Genomic DNA, 19,888 nt, shown 5'->3' with positions numbered 1-19,888 from the left:
AAGAGGCCAGATCAGAAGCGGAAACCCAGGGGAAACTGAAGGGAGATAATCTCAACATCCGTGTGACATTAGTTGTGCCCACTAAACACTGATTTGATGTAAAAAGTTCACCCACTGTGTTCATGATTCTCTACTAATAAGAGTGTATTCTTTCTGGTAATGGATGAGGCTGGTTGCCTTTTAGATGCTGCAGGGTGAAACAACTAGATAACTAATAAGGACCTACTGAATAGCACAGAGAACTCCACAAAATACTCTGTAATAACCTATATGGGAAAAGAATCTTTACAAAAGTGGATATATGTATATGTGCTGCTACTGCTAAGTCACTTCAGTCGTGTCCGACTCTGTGCGACCCCATAAGACAGCAGCCCACCAGGCTTCCCCGTCCCTGGGATTCTCCAGGCAAGAACACTGGAGTGGGTTGCCATTTCCTTCTCCAATGCATGAAAGCGAAAAGTGAAAGTGAAGTCGCTCAGTCGTGTCGGACTCTAGCCACCCCACGGACTGCAGCCCACCAGGCTCCCCTGTCCATGGGATTTTCCAGGCAAAAGTACTGGAGTGGGGTGCCATTGCCTTCTCCCATATGTATATGTGTATAACTGGTTTACTTTGCTGTACAGTAGAAACTAACACAACATTGTATATAAACTATATTCCAATAAAAAAAATTGAAACAAATAAACTTAATACTACTAAGTGGTATAAAAAGCTGGCTCTTGACATGTTTGCAGCAATCAGACTATTTTATGGTGTATAAATAAAAACTTGCGTATTGGGCTATTGGATTAATCATGGCCAAATCCTCCAACTAGTAATAGTTTTAGTTGGCATGCACATTCTAAGATTGCTAGCTTTTTGACATTCTGGTATGTTTTAGCCTCTGCTATTTTGTTGCTGATGAAATCCAAACAGAAAAAATTAAAATAGCTCCTTAAAACTCAACTCTACTAAGTGTCTTACATAAAAATAACTAAAGAGCATTGTATATGAGTAGCATCAACAGCTTCAAGAATCTAGGGAACATAATTATTTACAGCTTTATTATACACTATTTATCATTAAACACTAAGAAAAAATATTTTAAGATGCTTCTTTAATTTTCAATAAATCAAACATTTACAATCTCAGTCAACTTTTACTAAGTATGTTTACAACACAGGGATTCTCAAACTTGTTAAACTTAGCAAGGATTGTTTTTCAGAAGAAAAGAAAAAAGTCAGTACATTTTATATCCCATAGCGTTGATTCTGCAGAATATAGCTGGTGTTCTGTTTAAAAAGAAAAGAAAAGTTTAAGTACAAATGGGTATATGAATGTATACATATACAAGTCTATATATACTTCCTTTAGTATAGACATCTCTATAAATGGGCTTCCCAGGTGGCTCAGATGGTAAAGTGTCTGCCTGCAATGCGGGAGACCCGAATTCAATCCCTGGATTGGGAAGATCCCCTGGAGAAGGAAATGGCAACCCACTCCAGTACTCTTGCCTGGAAAATTCCATGGATGAAGGAGTCTGGTAGCCTACAGTCCATGGGGTCGCAAAGAGTCGGACACGACTGAGCAACTTCACTCACTTTCACACTGAGTTTGGTGTTAAAATCAGACACTTTCCCACTTAGTATTAAATTTTTGTGTTCACATTTTATAATTTCTCAACATTTGTAATATTATAAAAGATATTTCTTTTTCATTAACTCTTTGTTCTAGTTCCTTGAAACAAGTAAAAATTAGGAATGTTTGCTCATATTCTTGATGTAACATAAGCCTTTGTTGAAACATGAGTTAATACCAAACATAGTTGATTCAAGTTCATAAGTATGTCCCATGAGCACATGAAATTTTTTCTTCACTTTTCCAATATTTGTATCTTTTATTTTTTTCTTGTCTAGCTGAATTGGCTATGGCATTAAGAACTACGTGAAATAAAAGGAGGCAGAGCATCCTTGTTTTGTTTCTGATGTTAATAGAAATACTCCAAAATGTTTTACTATCAAGCTTTCTACTGACTTTGTTTGAAACCATTATATAAATATCGTTAATTTCTTTTCTAATTTCTTTCTACAGGATCTTCTTTGAAAACATCAGAAATGTATGTGGCACTTTACCAAAGTATCTATAGGCATACCTCAGAGACACTGCAGGTTCAGTTCCAGTGACTATCTCAGTAAAAAAAGTTACACATTTTTTGGTCTCCTGGTGCATGTAAAAGTTATGTTTATACTATACAATAGTTAAGTGTGCAATAGCATCATGTCCAAAAAAACCCAATGCACATACCTCAATTTAAAAATACTTTATTGCTAAACATTGCTAACCACTATCTGAGCCTTCACCGAGTCATAAGCTCTTTGCTGGTGGAGGGTCTTGCCTCCGTGTTGATAGCTGCTGAAGTCACTGAAGGCTGTGGCGGCTGTGGCATTTTCTTAAAACAGAATAACAATGAAGTTTGCCACATTGATTGACTCTTCCTTTTAGGAACAATTTCTCTGTAGCAAACAATGCTGTTTGACAGCATTTTATTCATAGTAGCACTTCTTTCAAAACTGAATTGTATCTCAGGGACTAGGGAAACCCAGCAAGAGGGAGAGTGGCAGTGGAATCGCTGGTCAGTGGAGCAGTCAGAACACACACAACATCTCTCAACGAACTTTGCCACCTTACATGGGTGTGGATCATGGCACCCCCAAAACAATTACAATAGTAGGATCAAAAGTCAAAGTGAAGTCGCTCAGTTGTGTCATGTGTCGCTCTTTGCGACCCCATGGACTGTAAAAAATAGAGTGATGATGAAAAAGATTTGAAGTATTATAAGAATTGCCAAAATGAGACATAACACATGAATTAAGCAAATGCCATTGGAAAAAATTTCACTGATAAACTTGCTCTACGCAGAGTTGCCACAAACCTTCAAATTGTAAAAAATGTATCTGTGAGGTGCAGTAAAGCAAAGTGCAATAAAACGGAGGTATACCTGTACTGAATTGATTACATAATTTTTATTTTAAAGGTGAAAATATTTTCATACACTTCCTAATGTTAAACCATCTTAGTTGATGCAATGAACTTCACTTCATCAGTTCAGTTCAGTTCAGTTCAGTCGCTCAGTCATGTCCGACTCTTTGTGACCCCATGAATTGCAGCACGCCAGGCCTCCCTGTCCATCACCAACCCCAGGAGTTCACTCAAACTCATGTCCATCGAGTCAGTGATACCATCCAGCCATCTCATCCTCTGTCGTCCCCTTCTCCTCCTGCCCTCAATCCCTCCCAGCATCAGAGTCTTTTCCAATGAGTCAACTCTTCGCATGAGGTGGCCAAAGTACTGGAGTTTCAGCTTCAGCATCATTCCTTCCAAAGAACACCCAGGGCTGATCTCCGTTAGAATGGACCGATTGGATCTCCTTACAGTCCAAGGGACTCTCAAGAGTCTTCTCCAACACCACAGTTCAACAGCATCAATTCTTCGGTGCTCAGCTTTCTTCACAGTCCAACTCTCACATCCATACATGACCACTGGAAAAACCATAGCCTTGACTAAACGGACCTTTGTTGGCAAAGTAATGTCTCTGCTTTTCAATATGCTATCTAGGTTATGGGGTTATATAATTCTTTCAATATATTGCTGAATACTATTTTCTGTATTTTTTAATGTTTGCATTGATATTTATAAATAAAATTGGCCTACAGTTTCCTTTCTTATACTAACTTTGTCAGGTTTTGGTATTAGTATTTGCTGACTTCATAACAGTATTTGAAATTTTTATTCTTTCTCTGAGCTGGGAAATCCAAAATTTCTTGACCTAGTACCTTGAGGGGAGAGTTCCCAGATAATGTTCTCAATTTTTCCCGCACAAAGTCATCAGTCTAGTTAGATTTTTATTCTTTTTTCTGAGGTCAATTTTGGTAGCAGCTAATTTGTTATACAACCTCCATTTTATCTAGGTTTTCAAACTGATAGCCACAGTGATTTGCAAAGTACTTTTATGATTCCCATTACTTTTATATCTGTTTTAATTTCTCTCTTTTCATTTGTGTTTTTGTATATTTATGGCTTCTTTCTTTTTCACTGATTATCAGGCTAGGAATATTAGGAGAGTTTATTACATATTTTATTAAAAAATCAGATTTTTGGTCTATTTACAAGTTCTTGTATTTTACCATTTTATAATCAATTAATTTCATCTTCCATTTTATAATTCTTCCTTTGCTTTCCTGAGGTTTACCTCATTGTTCTTTTTGACTTATTGACTTAAATTCCTAATTTGCTCACTCTTTCTTGCTTCAGTTCAGTTCAGTCACTCAGTCGTGTCTGACTCTTTGCAACCCCATGGACTGCAGTACGCCAGGCCTCCGTGTTCTTCACCAACTCATGGAGTTTACTCAAACTCATGTCCATTGAGTTGGTGATGCCATCCAACCATTTCATCCTCTGTTGTCCCCTTCTCCTCCCTCTCTCAATCTTTCCCAGCAACAGGGTCTTTTCAAATGAATCAGTTCTTCCCATCAGGTGGCCAAAGTATTAGAGTTTCAGCTTCAGCATCAGTCCTTCCAATGAATATTCAGGACTGATTTCCTTTAGAATGGACTGGTTGGATCTCCTTGCAGTCCAAGAGACTCTCAAGAGTCTTCTCCAATACCACAATTCAAAAGCATCAGTTCTTCGGTGCTCAGCTTTTTTTACAGTCCAACTCTCACATCCATACATGACTACTGGAAAAACCAAAGCTTTGAGTAGACGGAACTTTGTTGGCAAAGTAATGTCTCTGCTTTCTAATATGCACCCCACTTCAGTACTGTTGCCTGGAAAATCCCATGGATGGAGGAGCCTGGTAGGCTGCAGTCCATGGGGTCGCGAAGAGTCGGACACGACTGAGTGACTTCACTTTCACTTTCCACTTTCATGCATTGGAGAAGGAAATGGCAACCCACTCCAGTGTTCATGCCTGGAGAATCCCATGGACGGAGAAGCCTGGTAGGCTGCAGCCCATGGGGTCGCACAGAGTCGGACACGAATGAAGTGACTTAGCAGCAGCAGCAGGTTGGTCATAACTTTTCTTCCAAGGAGCAAGCGTCTTTTAATTTCATGGCTTTCTTGCTTGATAGTGCTTAAAGTCTTGAATTTTCCACAAAATATGGTTCTGTCAGAATCCATAAGTTTTAACGTGTGTTTTCATTACCTTCATTTTCTAGAAATTGTACAATTTTGGTGTTATCTTTTTTAGTTAAAATATGTGATTTGATTTTTGTTTCTATGAAAAATATTAAGACTTTTACATTCTTAGATAAATATGTACTCAAGGGTTGAGATTAAATATATGAATGAAATATTTGCAAAAGTATGTTCAGCATAGAATCTGCATTTAGCATTACTTAAGTTAGTAGAATATTGTTTTATTTCTCTGGTGTAAATCTATCAGTGTGCATTTCATTTTAAAATTTATAGTATAATAAGATTAACATATTTATTAAGTATGTGTGGGGCCATTCAATAGCTACTAAGGGTCCACTGTATCTCTGACACAGATATGGAAACTCTGGGAGTACCAAAGCAGAAGTCATGTTCTCCTGTCATTCCATATTTTTCTAGTTCTCTAAAGATGGTAAGCACAACTCTTAGAAAGAATCTTTGAATATAGGTTATTTGGAGGACAGAAAGGCATTCAGTCTGTAAATTCTGGCCCACTATTGTGGATATTGATTACCAAAATAAATACACAACCTCTGACATATTGTACTTGTACAGTAAATGATGATTAGGTCAATGTCTGCAAAACTGATGACTATTGTGACATAGTGTGAGGCGCATGCAACACGGGCAAAGAAAATCTGGGCCTAAAATACTAGCATTTTCCATTATATGAAGTCCTCATAGCCTCTATCTTTGCAGTGTTTATATAGAATATTAATCTATACATTAATCAAATAATAGAAATATACTGAGCATAGGTTAATTTGTGAAGATGTGAAAATGACAGAAATTTTCAAACTGAGTTGAATTGTGATACACATACCATTTTAAATGTAACCTTCTGCTCTTCTTCCATTGCGTGGCTGGAAAATAGTAAGTCAGAAACAAAGCAATGTAACTGAGGAGGGAAGTTAATTTTCATAGAAAGCAGACTAATGATCTCAATGAGTGGTATTATTTCTTCCTTATCTATGTTTTCCTTATCTATTATTTTCCTCCTTCCTTCAGTCCATTCTCCTCCAATTTATTGTTAGAATTAGTTTCCAAAATGCAAATCTTACTATATAGCTCTGCTTAGACTTAATAATAATGTTGACATTCCTTAGCTAAATATTCCATTGGCTAATATTTCTTTAGCTCAATATTTCATTAGAACTTAAGAAGTAATATCGGGACTTCCCTAGTGGTCTAGTGGTTAAGATTCTGTGCTTCCACAGCTGAAGGCATGGGTTCAATCCCTGTTCACAGAACTAAGATCCTGAATGCCACGTGGTGCAGCCAAAAAAAAAAAAAACTTAAGGAGTAATACACCTTTGAGACACTTATTTCCTGCACATGAAACATTATGGAACTAAACTATGAAACAAGTGAATGCCATTTGGGGTATTTACTAACATGAATACTGGATTAGAGAAGAGATCAGAGATACCGTAATATTAGAGCAATAAGGTGGTGACAGAAATGAATCTCAGACTGTAACCTTGATATCAAATATCTTGGGATAAACTTAAAAACAATTAAAACTTACAAGTTAATATAAATAAATGCACAGTGAAAATACTTTTCAATGCTGATATTGACTGAATTTTTAAAGAATTATAGTATATGCATACCCTGAATAAAAAGTATCTTCTACTTTGGCTTGCAATAGGACCTTGGAATTCTTCCTGGAAGAGAAAATGAGGATATTAAAAATCAAAAAGTAAAAGTAAGTGCAAATGCTTCTTGAGGATATAGGTATTTTCAACCACCATAATTAAATAAAGAGGGAATCAAGGATTTGGGTATATAATTCATATCATTAAGTGATTTTTCTATTTACACCTGAAGAATTTTCAGTGATACTAGCAGTAAGATCAGAGTGTTGTATATTAATCTAATTTCCTTAACAGTCTAACAGATTCTATATTCAGGAAATTTGTCAACTGTATGTATATTCATCAACAAGTAGGCAGAAGACATTTCATAGATAAGTAACTATATTTATAATCTCCTTTCAGCATTTTGTTAGAATAAAAAAATTTCTTTATAGTACATGTATGTGCTAACAAATGAACAGGCAAAAAATATAAAATAGAGCTGTGTCATAGCTAAAATACACAAATACAGGAATTTAAATTAAAATTGAGGGATAACTTTGGTAAACTATATTTATTCATTGAGACTTCAGAGGAAATTTTCCCCATATACTTATATTCACTGAAATGGTAATTAAAAAAAATAGGAACAAACTGATTATTGACAGTGGATATATTTTGAACTGTTTCTTTTTTCAAACATTTCATTTCAAACTTAATAGAAAAATATGTAACATTTTATGATTTCTATAGAGTTGGTTCTTGTAGCTTCCTATTTTCAAAAACTACTTATATAAGTATCAGGACAGCAATCACTATGAAATTTGTCATCAAGACCCTTTTCAAATATTCCATAAACATAATCATATTTTTAGATTTTAAGAAATGTCCCTGACAGCTATTAAAATTTTGAAATCCTTGCTTTATAACAAATGTATCTTAAATTCTGAACATTCTATACCTAATTCTCATCCTGACTATAAATCCCCTGCAAATTACTTTAAAGATGGAAAATTTTAATATTTAAAAATATAAATATAAAAACTATATATTTATTTGGTTATATAAGAACAGCTATGTATTTTATATTAAGCAGATATATTATATTAAGCAGAGAAAGTATATTATATTAAGTATGTATATATAAAGTATATTATATTAAGCAGAGAAAGTATATTATATTAAGCAGAGAAAAGGAAAGATAGGATAACATATAAGTTAAAATGTGCCCAAATTTAAAGTTTTCAAACTCAAACACACAGTTCTTTTTAGTCTTATCATTAGCGATAGAACAGTATATAAAAGAATTTGGGAGGTAATGCTAAAAACCATGTTGGGATGGAGGTGAGGATGTCCAGCAAAGAAAATGTAAGGGAAGTGTTTGACTTTACTAAAATCTGAAAATTCATTTTCTTTAAGAACCCAAAATATTTTACTATCAAAAATATGGTTTAAAATTCGGTGATTTAGGCCCAGAAAAGTCAATACTTAACTCTAATTTTTTTTTAATTCGTGTTTTACTTTCTTTTCTCATAGATTCCTAGGAAGCCTAGCTTGCTGTGAAATACTTTTAGGAGCTATCGTTTATCCAATAAGATATTACTACCAAGTTAGAGTTCATGCTCTCAGCTGCTGCTGCTGCTGCTGCTGCTAAGTCGCTTCAGTCGTGTCCGACTGTGTGCGACCCCATGGTTGGCAGCCCAGCAGGCTCTCCTGTCCCTGGGATTCTCCAGGCAAGAATACTGGAGTGGGTTGCTATTTCCTTCTCCAATGCATGAAAGTGAAAATATAGTCTCACTCAAGGTGGAACATTGAGACAAAGTACCAAACTGGCCACACTACTGAGTAGTTTTGATTTTGCAAATAATAACATTGAAATGTTGTAGTAAACTAATAATTTTGCTGGTGTATTTTAAGAAACTGGATTTTTAAATTGTAATCTTACACTAGTCATAAGTCAAGAAGACTCTTCAGAAAGTAAAAGTTTTTTAAAAAGCATATATCACTTCTAGAAAGTTGACAACTGATTTGATTTTTTCATGTTGGAAATTCTAAAATTTTAAGGGGCTACTACAGTTCCTCTTCCATTTCTCAAAGTTGGCAGCAGGCAGCAGTATTGTCTTCCATGATGGAAGCTTAGTTCAACCATGTGAAGAATTTATGGAGGAGATAGTGATCATAAAAATAAATTTTGAGGAATTTATGTGCCTAAACTGTATGCATTTTTTAAAGTATTTGAAAACTTTTGGTAGTAGAAGAATATAATTAATATGATACTTAAGAAAAATTTAACAATAAAATAATAGAAATATTCAAGATTAGATTACCAAGGGAACAGCATAGTGGAAAAAAATATTTCCCTAAACTAAAAGGCAAGAAATTGTTGTAATCTCTAATCCCACTCACTACTGTGATCTTGGGAAACTCCTTTAACTATTCTGAGTTATTTTTCTTTTTGTAAACCAGGCATAACAATACTTATGTAAGTATCAACAGAATTGTCAAAGAATAAAATGAGATCCCGTAAGACTGAAAACTATAATGTATTCCAACAATGGAAGGCATTACATAAGAACAATGCCTACAAACTTTCATCATCGAGAGAATTAGGATTCTTTTCAAAGGGCAGTAAAAATGTCAGAATTTCCAGTTTAAAAATATGTTAACTCAGTTATATTTACCTTAAACATAAGACACTGAATTTGGGCCATATTTTTGCTTATTGTGGGAAAAAACAAAATACCTACATTTAATTTCTGATATATTTACTTCATAAACCTTAGTCTTGCTAATGCTTTACTACCTGGATAGAAAGCTTGTCATTCAAGCCACATGTACACAGAAGAGTCAGTAAAGGTCCTTGATCTTTTCTCCTATTCCCATCTAATGACTCGATAGGAATGTCCTTTCTCTGCCTTGTCCTTTCTCAAACCAAGAATGAATAGGTTTCCTCACTGGGAGGGGCCGGTCCTTGAAAGGAAGTCTAGTCCACGCTTTCCTCACTGCCCACAGCCTGAGTTAGAAGGGACTTATTATGGGGAGGGGGACAGTTCTCCTCTTCCTGAGTGTGAAAATACTCCTGCAGACAAGTGCTCTTCTGTAGGCTACCTGGGTGTTACGTGAGGCTTATCCAGGAGATCTTATAAACCACCACCCCTAGGAATAAGCAGAAAGGGCTGCCCCACACAGAGTGGCGAAGCAAGCGTGCAGTTAGTTACATACGTCCAATCTGAACCTCTTCATTCTTCTTTCATGCAGTTGTGGGACGAGCTGCAGCAGCGGATGCAGGACAGACGACTGAGAGACACGAACACACACACGTGATGAGCACAGAGGCTTCTCAGCATTGGGCATAAAGACGGCTTCCTATCTATTTTTGTTATTACCCACTATCCTCGCTCCAGCCGAAAAGGAACAAGAAAGATGTGACCTAAGACAGTCCTCTGTGAGCATTCAAAGAGCCGTGGATAATAAACCAAGAGATGGAATAAAAGTTGGCAGTTCTGTGCTGGGAATCTTGATCATTCTGTTGATGAAGCTCTTTCCTGAGGGCCTGAACTCCATCACCAGCCAACAAGGGAAATACCTGCTTGTATCTTTGAAAAGCAAAAAGCCGCCTGTCTGCTTCCAGACTTACTAAGAATGGTCTGGGACAAATGAAACCATTTGAGAATTAGTTTTCCGTCATGAATATGTTCATCTGGAAGATTATACTATACACACATCTAGTAATCTTCTTTATAAAATATTTATTTCATTTAAAACTGAACACGTGGAACAAGACAACAGGAGACACAAAAAATGGCAATGTGTCATTGATAGTGAAAAATGTGACTAAGATACATGTTCTCAAGACGTCAAGATGCCAAGCAGAAGAAAATGAAAGCACATTTGAGACATGTGGCTACCTGATACAGTTTCATTTTAAAGGCATGTCTTCAATGGAACCTTCTCACAAACATTAAATTCATTCATCAAACGGATTACTTTAAGCCGCCTATAATGGTTACCTGTTAATCAGTTCAACTTGTATTTAGTTTAAAGCCCATATAACCTAACTTTCAACTCCTCACATGTAAGAGAAGTTGTTATTCAATGAGATAAATATTTAAAACTAAGTTTACAGTTACAATCACGTTCCTACAGGTAAACATATGTTTAAAATACACTATGTTCCTCATTCCATAAAATGGTCCATGATAGTGAGTCACAAGCTTAGAAAGAATATTATAGTCAAGTAATTTTTAAGTATTCTATATTGAAACACTGAAATAGGTTGGTTAGCACTTTATAAATCCATGCATACAAAAAGAAAACCACTACAGCCACACAATTTAGAAGTGAAATGAATTAAAGTTATTGTTATCTGGCTAATCTGAGAGAGTAAATTCTCAAATTAAATGCCTAGTTATAAATAAGGAGCTCTTAGGAATACAAGTCAATATTTCTGAAAAAGTAAAAGTGTTGGTAACTCAGTCATGTCCAGCTCTTTGCGATCCCATGGACTGTAGCCCTCCAAGCTCATCTGTCCATGGAATTTTCCAGGCAAGAATACTGGAGTGGGTTACCATTCCCTTCTCCAGGGATCTTCCTGACCCAGGGATTGAACCCAGGTCTCCCACATTGCGGGCAATGGCTACATTTTTGACAATCATCTTTTAAAATATTTCTTAAAATGACTTTGCATAAGTCTCCAAAAATCACTGCAGATGGTGATTGCAGCCATGAAATTAAAAGACGCTTACTCCTTGGAAGGAAAGTTATGACCAACCTAGATAGCATATTCAAAAGCAGAGACATTACTTTGCCAAGAAACGTCCATCTGGTCAAGCCTATGGTTTTTCCAGTAGTCATGTATGGATGTGAGAGTTGGACTATGAAGAAAGCTGAGCACCAAAGAATTGATGCTTTTGAACTGTGGTGTTGGAGAAGACTCTTGAGAGTCCCTTGGACTGCAAGGAGATCCAACCAGTCCATTCTAAAAGAGATCAGTCCTGGGTGTTCTTTGGAAGGAATGATGGTAAAGCTGAAACTTCAGTACTTTGGCCACCTCATGCGAAGAGTTGACTCATTGGAAAAGACCCTGATGCTGGGAGGGATTGGGGGCAGGAGGAGAAGGGGACGACAGAGGATGAGATGGCTGGATGGCATCACCAACTCAATGGATGTGAGTTTGAGTGAACTCCGGGAGTTGGTGATGGACAGGGCGGCCTGGCGTGCTGCGATTCATGGGGTCGCAAAAAGTCGGACACGACTGAGCGACTGAACTGAACTGAACTGAAGTCTTTTTCCATTGCAGTAATCAACATCTAAACCAACATGATTTACCTAATCATATTTGCTTTTTTTGGCCTCTAAAATGTAAGTTGCATGACACTTACTGCCATTTTTTCTAGTACCTAGAATTGTGCTTGGCTTGGTACATAGAAGATATGCAGTAAATAATCGTTGAATGAATAAATGAATGGATTTAATGTACTTGTAGCTATTGAGATATAAAATAAATGTATAATAAATACTGAATTCCATTTGTTCATCTATATATAAATGTTTAAAGAAAAAAAAACCATGAATCTTGATCTAGCTCTATGAGATAAATTGCAAAAACAGTTTTTTTTAAAAAATACAAGTGATCACTAATAAGTAATTCTACAACTTACCACAACATTTGAATTGCCCAACTTTCGAGTCTTCGAATAATGAAATAAGAACTGTTAAAAAAAAAAGTAATGAGCTTTACTATGAATGATCAGAGGTTTCCTGATTATTTTTAAATGTATATACTTGTGAAATCACCTTACCCTTTTGGTGTTATCTTTTTCATCTGTTTCCTGTTGAAAAGAGATTTATAAATATCACTATATTATATTAGAAAATAATAAGAAATATGTATAAAATATTATAAATGTAGAGTATACAATTTATAATTTATTATAAGATTATAATTCTTAAAACATGTGCTACATATGTTATATATAAAATATAAGACTGAAATTAGTTAAGTACATATTGTTCTAAAAATAAATGGGCAATTAACTAAAAACTGTTTATAAATAAGAGTATGAAAAAAGATCTCTACTACACCATTATTCATAAGAGCAAAAAATTGGAAACCTCCTGAGTGTTCTGTAGTAGTGGAATGGGAAATTCTGATATGATCACATGATAGACTATTCAGAGAAAAAAACTAGAAGGAATCACATCAAACTATCTGTAATTGTCACTGCATAGTAAGACTTATCAGTTATTTTTGCTTCCTTCCATAAACTTTTCTAGAGTCCTCTCTCATTCCAAAAATTTGTCTTTCAGAATGAGACATATCATTCCCTTTTTGTTGTTCTTTTCTGTTCTCATTTGCTTTTAATATGAATAGAAACTCATGGGTAAACACCATTGTCATATATTTTCTCTTAATTAGATAAAAAGTCAATTAAGTGGTTTGGAAAATGTCACCATTAAAAACATCAGAAAAAAATACAATTGTAAAACAGTTTCCAAAAATATTTATGCTTCTAAAATATCAAGTTTTCTTTGAATTACTGCATGCGTGAGGTATGGAAGTCAGAACACACCAGCGATAATAGGTTAAACTACTAATGAAAAATATTTTCTAAACCTGAGGCTTTTATCCTTAATAAGATAGTTTTAAAATTAGTTCACCTACCAGATACAGAACGTCAACTGAGGTATGGCACATTATGCCATTTTTCAAGTTCCCATTGCCTCACTTCAGGACAAAAAGTTCTCCCAGAAGAATCAAATAATAATTTTAATAAGAAGCCAAAACATCACAGTAAGAATATAATTTTCAAACCGACATGGACAATACAGTTTGCTTTTTTTTCATTATTAATGTCCTCTTTGACAAAGTACAGTGTCCTAACCTTCAAGCTTAGAAAAATGCATCTGTTCTCCAACTGTCGTACGATTCAGGGAGAGAGAAAGAGCCAAAATGACCCCAAATTTCTCTCATCAGAACTAGAACACATCTTATACTTGAGGGGGACATATGAAGTTTTCCAATTAGATGACTGCAAACTCCACTAATATGACCCTAAATTCTCAGGCATCAAAGAAACTGAAGTATTTGTTTCTTATCCAAAATCAACTTATGTTCGTTCTTACAGCTCCTCTTAGCATGCTTCCTAAATTGAGCATATTTTCTTCCAGGAGGAATTCCAAGATATTTCTGAGCAATTGTTTTTGCCTACAAATTAAACACCATTTGAACCTTACCTGGGGCTTTGGTAGAGTCCGCATAATTGCGAGGCAAATCTCCTCCAATGCATTGGACGCCTAATATAAATAAGAAGATGCACAGACGATGCTTCTGCTTTAACAATATTTGCACAGAAGAAATAACCATAAAATGTCAGGATCATGAGGATATATATTTCAATACCCTAAACAGAATTCTTCTTGTGGCCCATTGAAACTGTTGAAATCCTTCAATTTCTCTCATGACAAAAAAATTTAGCTCCTAAAAGTAAAACCGTCTTTCCAACCAGGAAAAAAAAAAAAAGTTATATATTGCACATATGCACGGGTTAAGGCTTCCACTGTGAGTCCAGATACAAAACTTCTCAGTATTTGCTAAAATTCTATGAGAGTAATGAGGGAAGTGCAAAAAGAGGGGTTATTCTTCTCAGCTTGCTGCAAAGTCTGAATCTACATGCCAAAGCTGTGAACCTTGCTGAATTTACTCATTATTGGCTAATTTGAGAATCCTGCAATTGTTTGCAAACAACGGGAGTTTGGATGGGAGGAAGCCCAGGCCATGCACAGCGCACCTAAGCTGAGTTCCCACCCTTCCAGGCTGCTGACTGCACATCCCAGGATCAGGTTTTTCAAAGCATCTGAGTGTAGAAGCAGGGCAGGGCTCCTGTGGCTCACAGCCAGCTGGGTGTGGTTAGGAGGAGCACAGAGGGACAAGCAGGGGCGAAACCTGCTTTGCACAGAATTCAGCAGTCACATCAGAAACAATTGATTACTTAATAAATACGTATTGGAAATAATAAGGTGAAATGGGGCGGGGGGCATCTGTGGAGTTGAGCAGCTTGCAACTCAAGAGCAGTGCAAATTCCATTTCCTCTTTATTAGTTGTGTAACCTTAGGCTGGTTGACTAACCTCTCTCAACTTCAGTTCCTGCCATCATAAATCAAGGATGGCAACATCAATTCAGAATTCTTGGAAGGATTACATGTGGTAAAGCTCTTAGCACAGTGCCACAGACAGAGCAATTAGTTAACAGCAGTGGCATTAAAAAAGTGTGATCTGTAAAGCTTGATTTACAGCTGCAGTTACTGCTAATTCAGTAGATGTGTCATGAAGGACCATTCAGGGCCACCAAGACCCTTGCCCTTGGCACACACATGTTTAACAGGGTAGGCTATAGCTTAGGGATACAGGTGGAATCATGAAGCAGCTTCTCTGAACACCCTTCCTAGCACATCAGAGGCCTGCTTTGTTCTGTTTGCCTGCCCGGTGCAAATTGTTGGGATATTTATTAACTATATTAAATGGTTCATATGTATGTAGTATTTCAGTAAATTATAAAACATTTTCATACACATAATCCACACTTTGTCCTTAAAACACAGCTTGATATATAGGATGGGAATTGTTATTCTCACGTATAAAGCAAGTGAGGTTCTGAGAGACTGTGACTTACTTCCCCAGTACCACACACAGCTAGGTTGTCTGACCTAGTTTTGCACTGGTATTGACTGCTAAGCCGATGATTAGGGTTAGATGAGAGAAAAAATAGAGTGTGAACACTGATATATCTTTCACTTTTTCCCTTCATGGTTGGGTATGCAGGTCACCCAGAAAAATCTAGAAATAAATTCCTGAAACTTCTTTTTACGGCCCATCTAGAAATGCAGCAAAATACAAAACAATAAAAAAAAATCTAGTGATATCATGTGTCTCAGCTCAAAGAAGAATAAATTCAGATATATGGGTGTTTCCTTAGAAAACAGTTCTAAGTCAGATGAGGTGTGGCAACAAGACTGAAGTCTGACAGAAAAACATTTCCAAACAAATTGTATTTCCTCCAGCAACTTTTTACATGAAGCCAATATTCACTGAGCTGCAACTGTTATTTAAGGATTTTTCTCATATGGGATTTTTAATATTTTATTTTTTTTTATCATGGACCTTTTAAAAGAGCCTTTATTTTCTATTTGGTAAAAATGTTTTGAAGAACTCTTCAGAGAATCATATACATAATAGCTAATGTGAAAATTATTTTTTTTAATGGTATCAATTAGTGTAAAAGATTTCATAGTAAATTTACCAAGCTCTCTTCAAAAGGCACACAGTCTCCAAAGCCAATAAAAGCCTAATTTACTTTTATGGTTTTTAGATGAGTGCTTTAAAATTCATCCTTTTAATTTTGCAGACATAAAAGTGATTCTGAGGGTGCTTCTGAATTTTATATATAATGCAAAAGTTTGTGTGCTGACTAATATCCATCCCATGTTATATATCCACCAAAGTTCCTCAAGCAACTTGAAATATTCGTAAACGTCAGCCTATTGTGATTCTGGTTTCTCTTTACCACCTAATGCCTGTAACTTGCTGCAAGTGGTCCCTGCAGGCTGAGGAACCAGTGCAGCAGCAGAAATGCAGCACTTTACAAGGCTGCTGCTCCACACTGGCCAGGATGACATTCTGGAAGGACTACGTGAAGGACAGGCACTGCACCCTGGCTGGACCGTGCAGAGGAGTCACCCCAGGCACGCAGCTGACTGCGCTGAGAGAGGCTGAGCCAAGAGCCTCTGCTGAGCCCTCTCCTCTGATCAGGGGACTAGTGATGCTGATTCAGAAAGGTAAGACACTAAGGGTAACTCTGCTACACCGGCACTCAGAGACAGAACTGCAGACAGAAGGAGCAGCACCCAGCAGAGACGTGTAAGGACACACTTACTTCCCACTCCTCCCCATGTTTCTGAGATAGGCGGGGACTCAGGACCTTTTGCTGTAATGCTTGTACCTGGACAAAGCTCTTCTTGAGCAACCAAATACAAAGAAACTATATGGGACTAAAAATAACTGATGTTTGGGCAGTTGGGGCAAATTATGGACAAAAAGATACCAATAGACCAAAAAACCCAACCGCTACTTCTGAAGAGCCAGGAGCAAAAGCAGGAGTACTGAGTCTGCATTGGACACCACCAGAGAGGTGGGCAAAACACCTAAGCCATCCCTCCAGCCCAACCCCTGGACACACCCCTACCCCCACTCCATATAAGGAACCAGTCCCCACCCCAACACCCAGGGAGTGCGAGCAAGGGAACCTTTACTTGTTCTTGCTCCCTCTGCTGCAACAGGGGCCCCAAAAAACCTTTGTCTGAATTTCTTGCCTGGCCTCTAGTCAATTTCTACTTATTAGGGGAGGCCAGGAACCCTGGGTGGTATCACTTCCAGGTATAGGAGCTAGACTAATACTCCTCTCTCCCCAGCCCTCTCTTAGGTGTTTCTCGTGGGAAGAGGATGAGTTAACCTGATGATTGGCAGCAAGAAACTGGGCACGCTCTGTTCAGCCCTTTCCTCTTAGGTAGCCAGTTCTCTGGCCAGCTGTTCTTGCCTTGTCACTGCCCTGTGGCACAAAACCTGATTCTGGCAGAAGGCTTGAGTCACTGACTAACCTCAGTTTAATTCTGGGGGTAGTTTTAGCAAGGTCAGCGTATCTAAGGCCCCATTCACAAACTGACTTTTCAGTTACAATGATATTTTTATCTCCTAAGTCTGACTCTGTAAGTTCATCTCTCCATGGGTTGAAAACTCAATTGAGGGACCAGGATATTCGTCCCTTAATACAGCAATAGACACATTTTAACACAGAATTTGATTTTGAAATTAGCATTTTACTGTCTAAAATATGGGTATTTTATCTGCATATCTATTTTTCTTAGAGATAAAGCCTAGCACCTTACATAAACTGTTGGCACTCATTATTACCTGCCAATGATATAATAATTTTTAATATGTTGACATGTTTTAATAAGTCCATAAAATCATGACAGGTCCAGAGGGAGAAATGCAGTATTTCAGCATGACACAAATGCTTACATCACTCCGAAACAACTCCATTTAGAATTACCTGAGGCTGTGGATGCATGGACAACAAAGACAAACAAGCATCATTTATCTGTAAAACAGATGAAAATTCCAGTTATATCCTGGAAACAGACAGACGATAGCAAAAAGCAGAAAGCAGATTTTATAAAGTCAGGTTACTTATAAAACATTAACGAAGGTTCTATGACTGTTCAGGATTCTGGATTTAGGAGGAAGGAGCCTTTTAAACTATCTAAAGAAGTCTGGAATTGGAATTTCCCCAAGATCTGACCCCAGGCACAGGGGTATACATCCCCATTTCTAGTCATAGGGATCATCAGAGAGATGCTTCAAACATTGAGGGGAAAAACTTTTAGTGTTATTCAGCCTGAGAAATGTGTGTGGTGACTAAAGAATGGCCTCAAAATTAAGGAGCATCCTGTTACGTGGTTCTTTACTACATATAAATCTAATCACATCATCTAAACCACAGGAAAATAGCATACGTGCTAAACAATACAGTAAAAACATTCTTACACAACACGAGCCATCTTCTAGTTCTCTATCAAGAAGCCAGCATTAGAAAATGGTTCGATTTTACAATGAAGGTTTATTGACTATGCTTGGCAACTAGCTGTCCTCAGCTTTTATCCTTAAAAGAAACTTTGAAAGATTTTAAACTGTAGTATAAGAGATTTATATTAATCATTAAAAACTGTGCTGATAAGTACTAAGTACTTATCAGTACTAAGCTGGGTGTCTAGAGTAATTACTGGCATTTATTACTTTCAGTTCAGTTCATTCGCTCAGTCGTGTCCGAGTCTTTGCAACCCCATGAATCACAGCATGCCAGGACTCCCTGTCCATCACCAACTCCCAGAGTTCACTCAAACTCATGTGCATAGAGTCAGTGATGCCATCCAGCCATCTCATCCTCTGTCGTCCCCTTCTCCTCCTGCCCCCAATCCCTCCCAGCATCAGGGTCTTTTCCAATGAATCAACTCTTCACATGAGGTGGCCAAAGTATTTGAATTTCAGCTTTAACATCAGTCCTTCCAATGAACACCCAGGACTGATCTCCTTAAGGATGGACTGGTTGGATCTTCTTGCAGTCCAAGGGACTCTCAAGAGTCTTCTCCAACACCACAGTTCAAAAGCATCAATTCTTTGGTGCTCAGCTTTCTTCACAGTCCAACTCTCACATCCATACATGACCACTGGAAAAACCATAGCCTTGACTAGATGGACCTTTATTGGCAAAGTAATGTCTCTGCTTTTTAATATGCTGTCTAGATTGGTCATAACTTTCCTTCCAAGGAGTAAGCGTCTTTTAATCTCATGGCTGCAATCACCATCTGCAGTGATTTTGGAGCCCCCCAAAATAAAGTCAGCCACTGTTTCCACGGTTTCCCCATCTATTTCCCATGAAGTGATAGGACCAGATGCCATGATCTTCGTTTTCTGAATATTGAGCTTTAAGTCAACTTTTTCACTCTCTTCTTTCACTTTCATCAAGAGGCTTTTTAGTTCCTCTTCACTTTCTGCCGTAAGAGTGGTTTAGTGGCCTTTTAAAATGGGACTGGAAAAAAGGGGACTGATTCTTGTCTGTCTGAGATGATTTAGGTTGAGTCCTATTTGTGACATAACATCTCAGGGGTATCCTTTTAATTCTAGAATTGTTTGTTGAATTTAATTTCTCACACTAAACTGAAGGGAGGATAATTATATCCTTCTATCATAATTTCTCAAGCTCCTTATTGTTTCCAACAAACATGAAGTAAACTAAAACATGAACTAAAATATCCGATTCTCTAACTTAGAGAATAACAAAAATATATGTGGTAACATATAGTATTACAGAAAAGCATATGTTTATGTCTCCTTTTTACGTTCACAAAACTTGTATTGGGAGAATTGTTTTATTCTATTTGTCCCTTGTGGCCAGTCACCTGCTCCCTCTTCTGAAGATTTCTTCAGAATCTCTCTCTCTCTCTCTCTCTCTCTCACACACACACACACACACACACACACACACAGTAAACTTCTTGAGGTC

General features: G+C 37.0%; 1 protein-coding gene across 2 annotated transcripts in view; it reads right to left on the bottom strand.

The window, feature by feature from the left end:
• Nucleotides 1-1,051: 1,051 nt before the first annotated feature.
• The window catches only part of NMU (neuromedin U), a 31,802-nt gene continuing 12,965 nt past the window's right edge, over nt 1,052-19,888 (bottom strand). The window contains exons 3-10 of one of the 2 annotated variants that reach the window (XM_006058330.3): nt 17,879-17,926; nt 14,007-14,066; nt 12,572-12,601; nt 12,431-12,481; nt 9,993-10,067; nt 6,807-6,860; nt 6,017-6,056; nt 1,052-1,271 (exon numbers count right to left, since the gene is read on the bottom strand). In XM_006058330.3, coding sequence (XP_006058392.1) covers nt 6,021-6,056; nt 6,807-6,860; nt 9,993-10,067; nt 12,431-12,481; nt 12,572-12,601; nt 14,007-14,066; nt 17,879-17,926 — 354 coding nt within the window. In that variant the 3' untranslated portion in view covers nt 1,052-1,271; nt 6,017-6,020. The remainder of the gene's footprint in view (nt 1,272-6,016; nt 6,057-6,806; nt 6,861-9,992; nt 10,068-12,430; nt 12,482-12,571; nt 12,602-14,006; nt 14,067-17,878; nt 17,927-19,888) is intronic. The other variant, XM_025290040.2, reaches the window with a different exon arrangement.

This window comes from Bubalus bubalis, chromosome 7 (genome assembly GCF_019923935.1).
Source record: "Bubalus bubalis isolate 160015118507 breed Murrah chromosome 7, NDDB_SH_1, whole genome shotgun sequence".
In the NCBI taxonomy this organism is placed as follows: Eukaryota; Metazoa; Chordata; class Mammalia; order Artiodactyla; family Bovidae; genus Bubalus; species Bubalus bubalis.
Note: the sequence above shows the minus strand (reverse complement) of the source record. Positions and strands in the feature narration are given on the sequence as shown.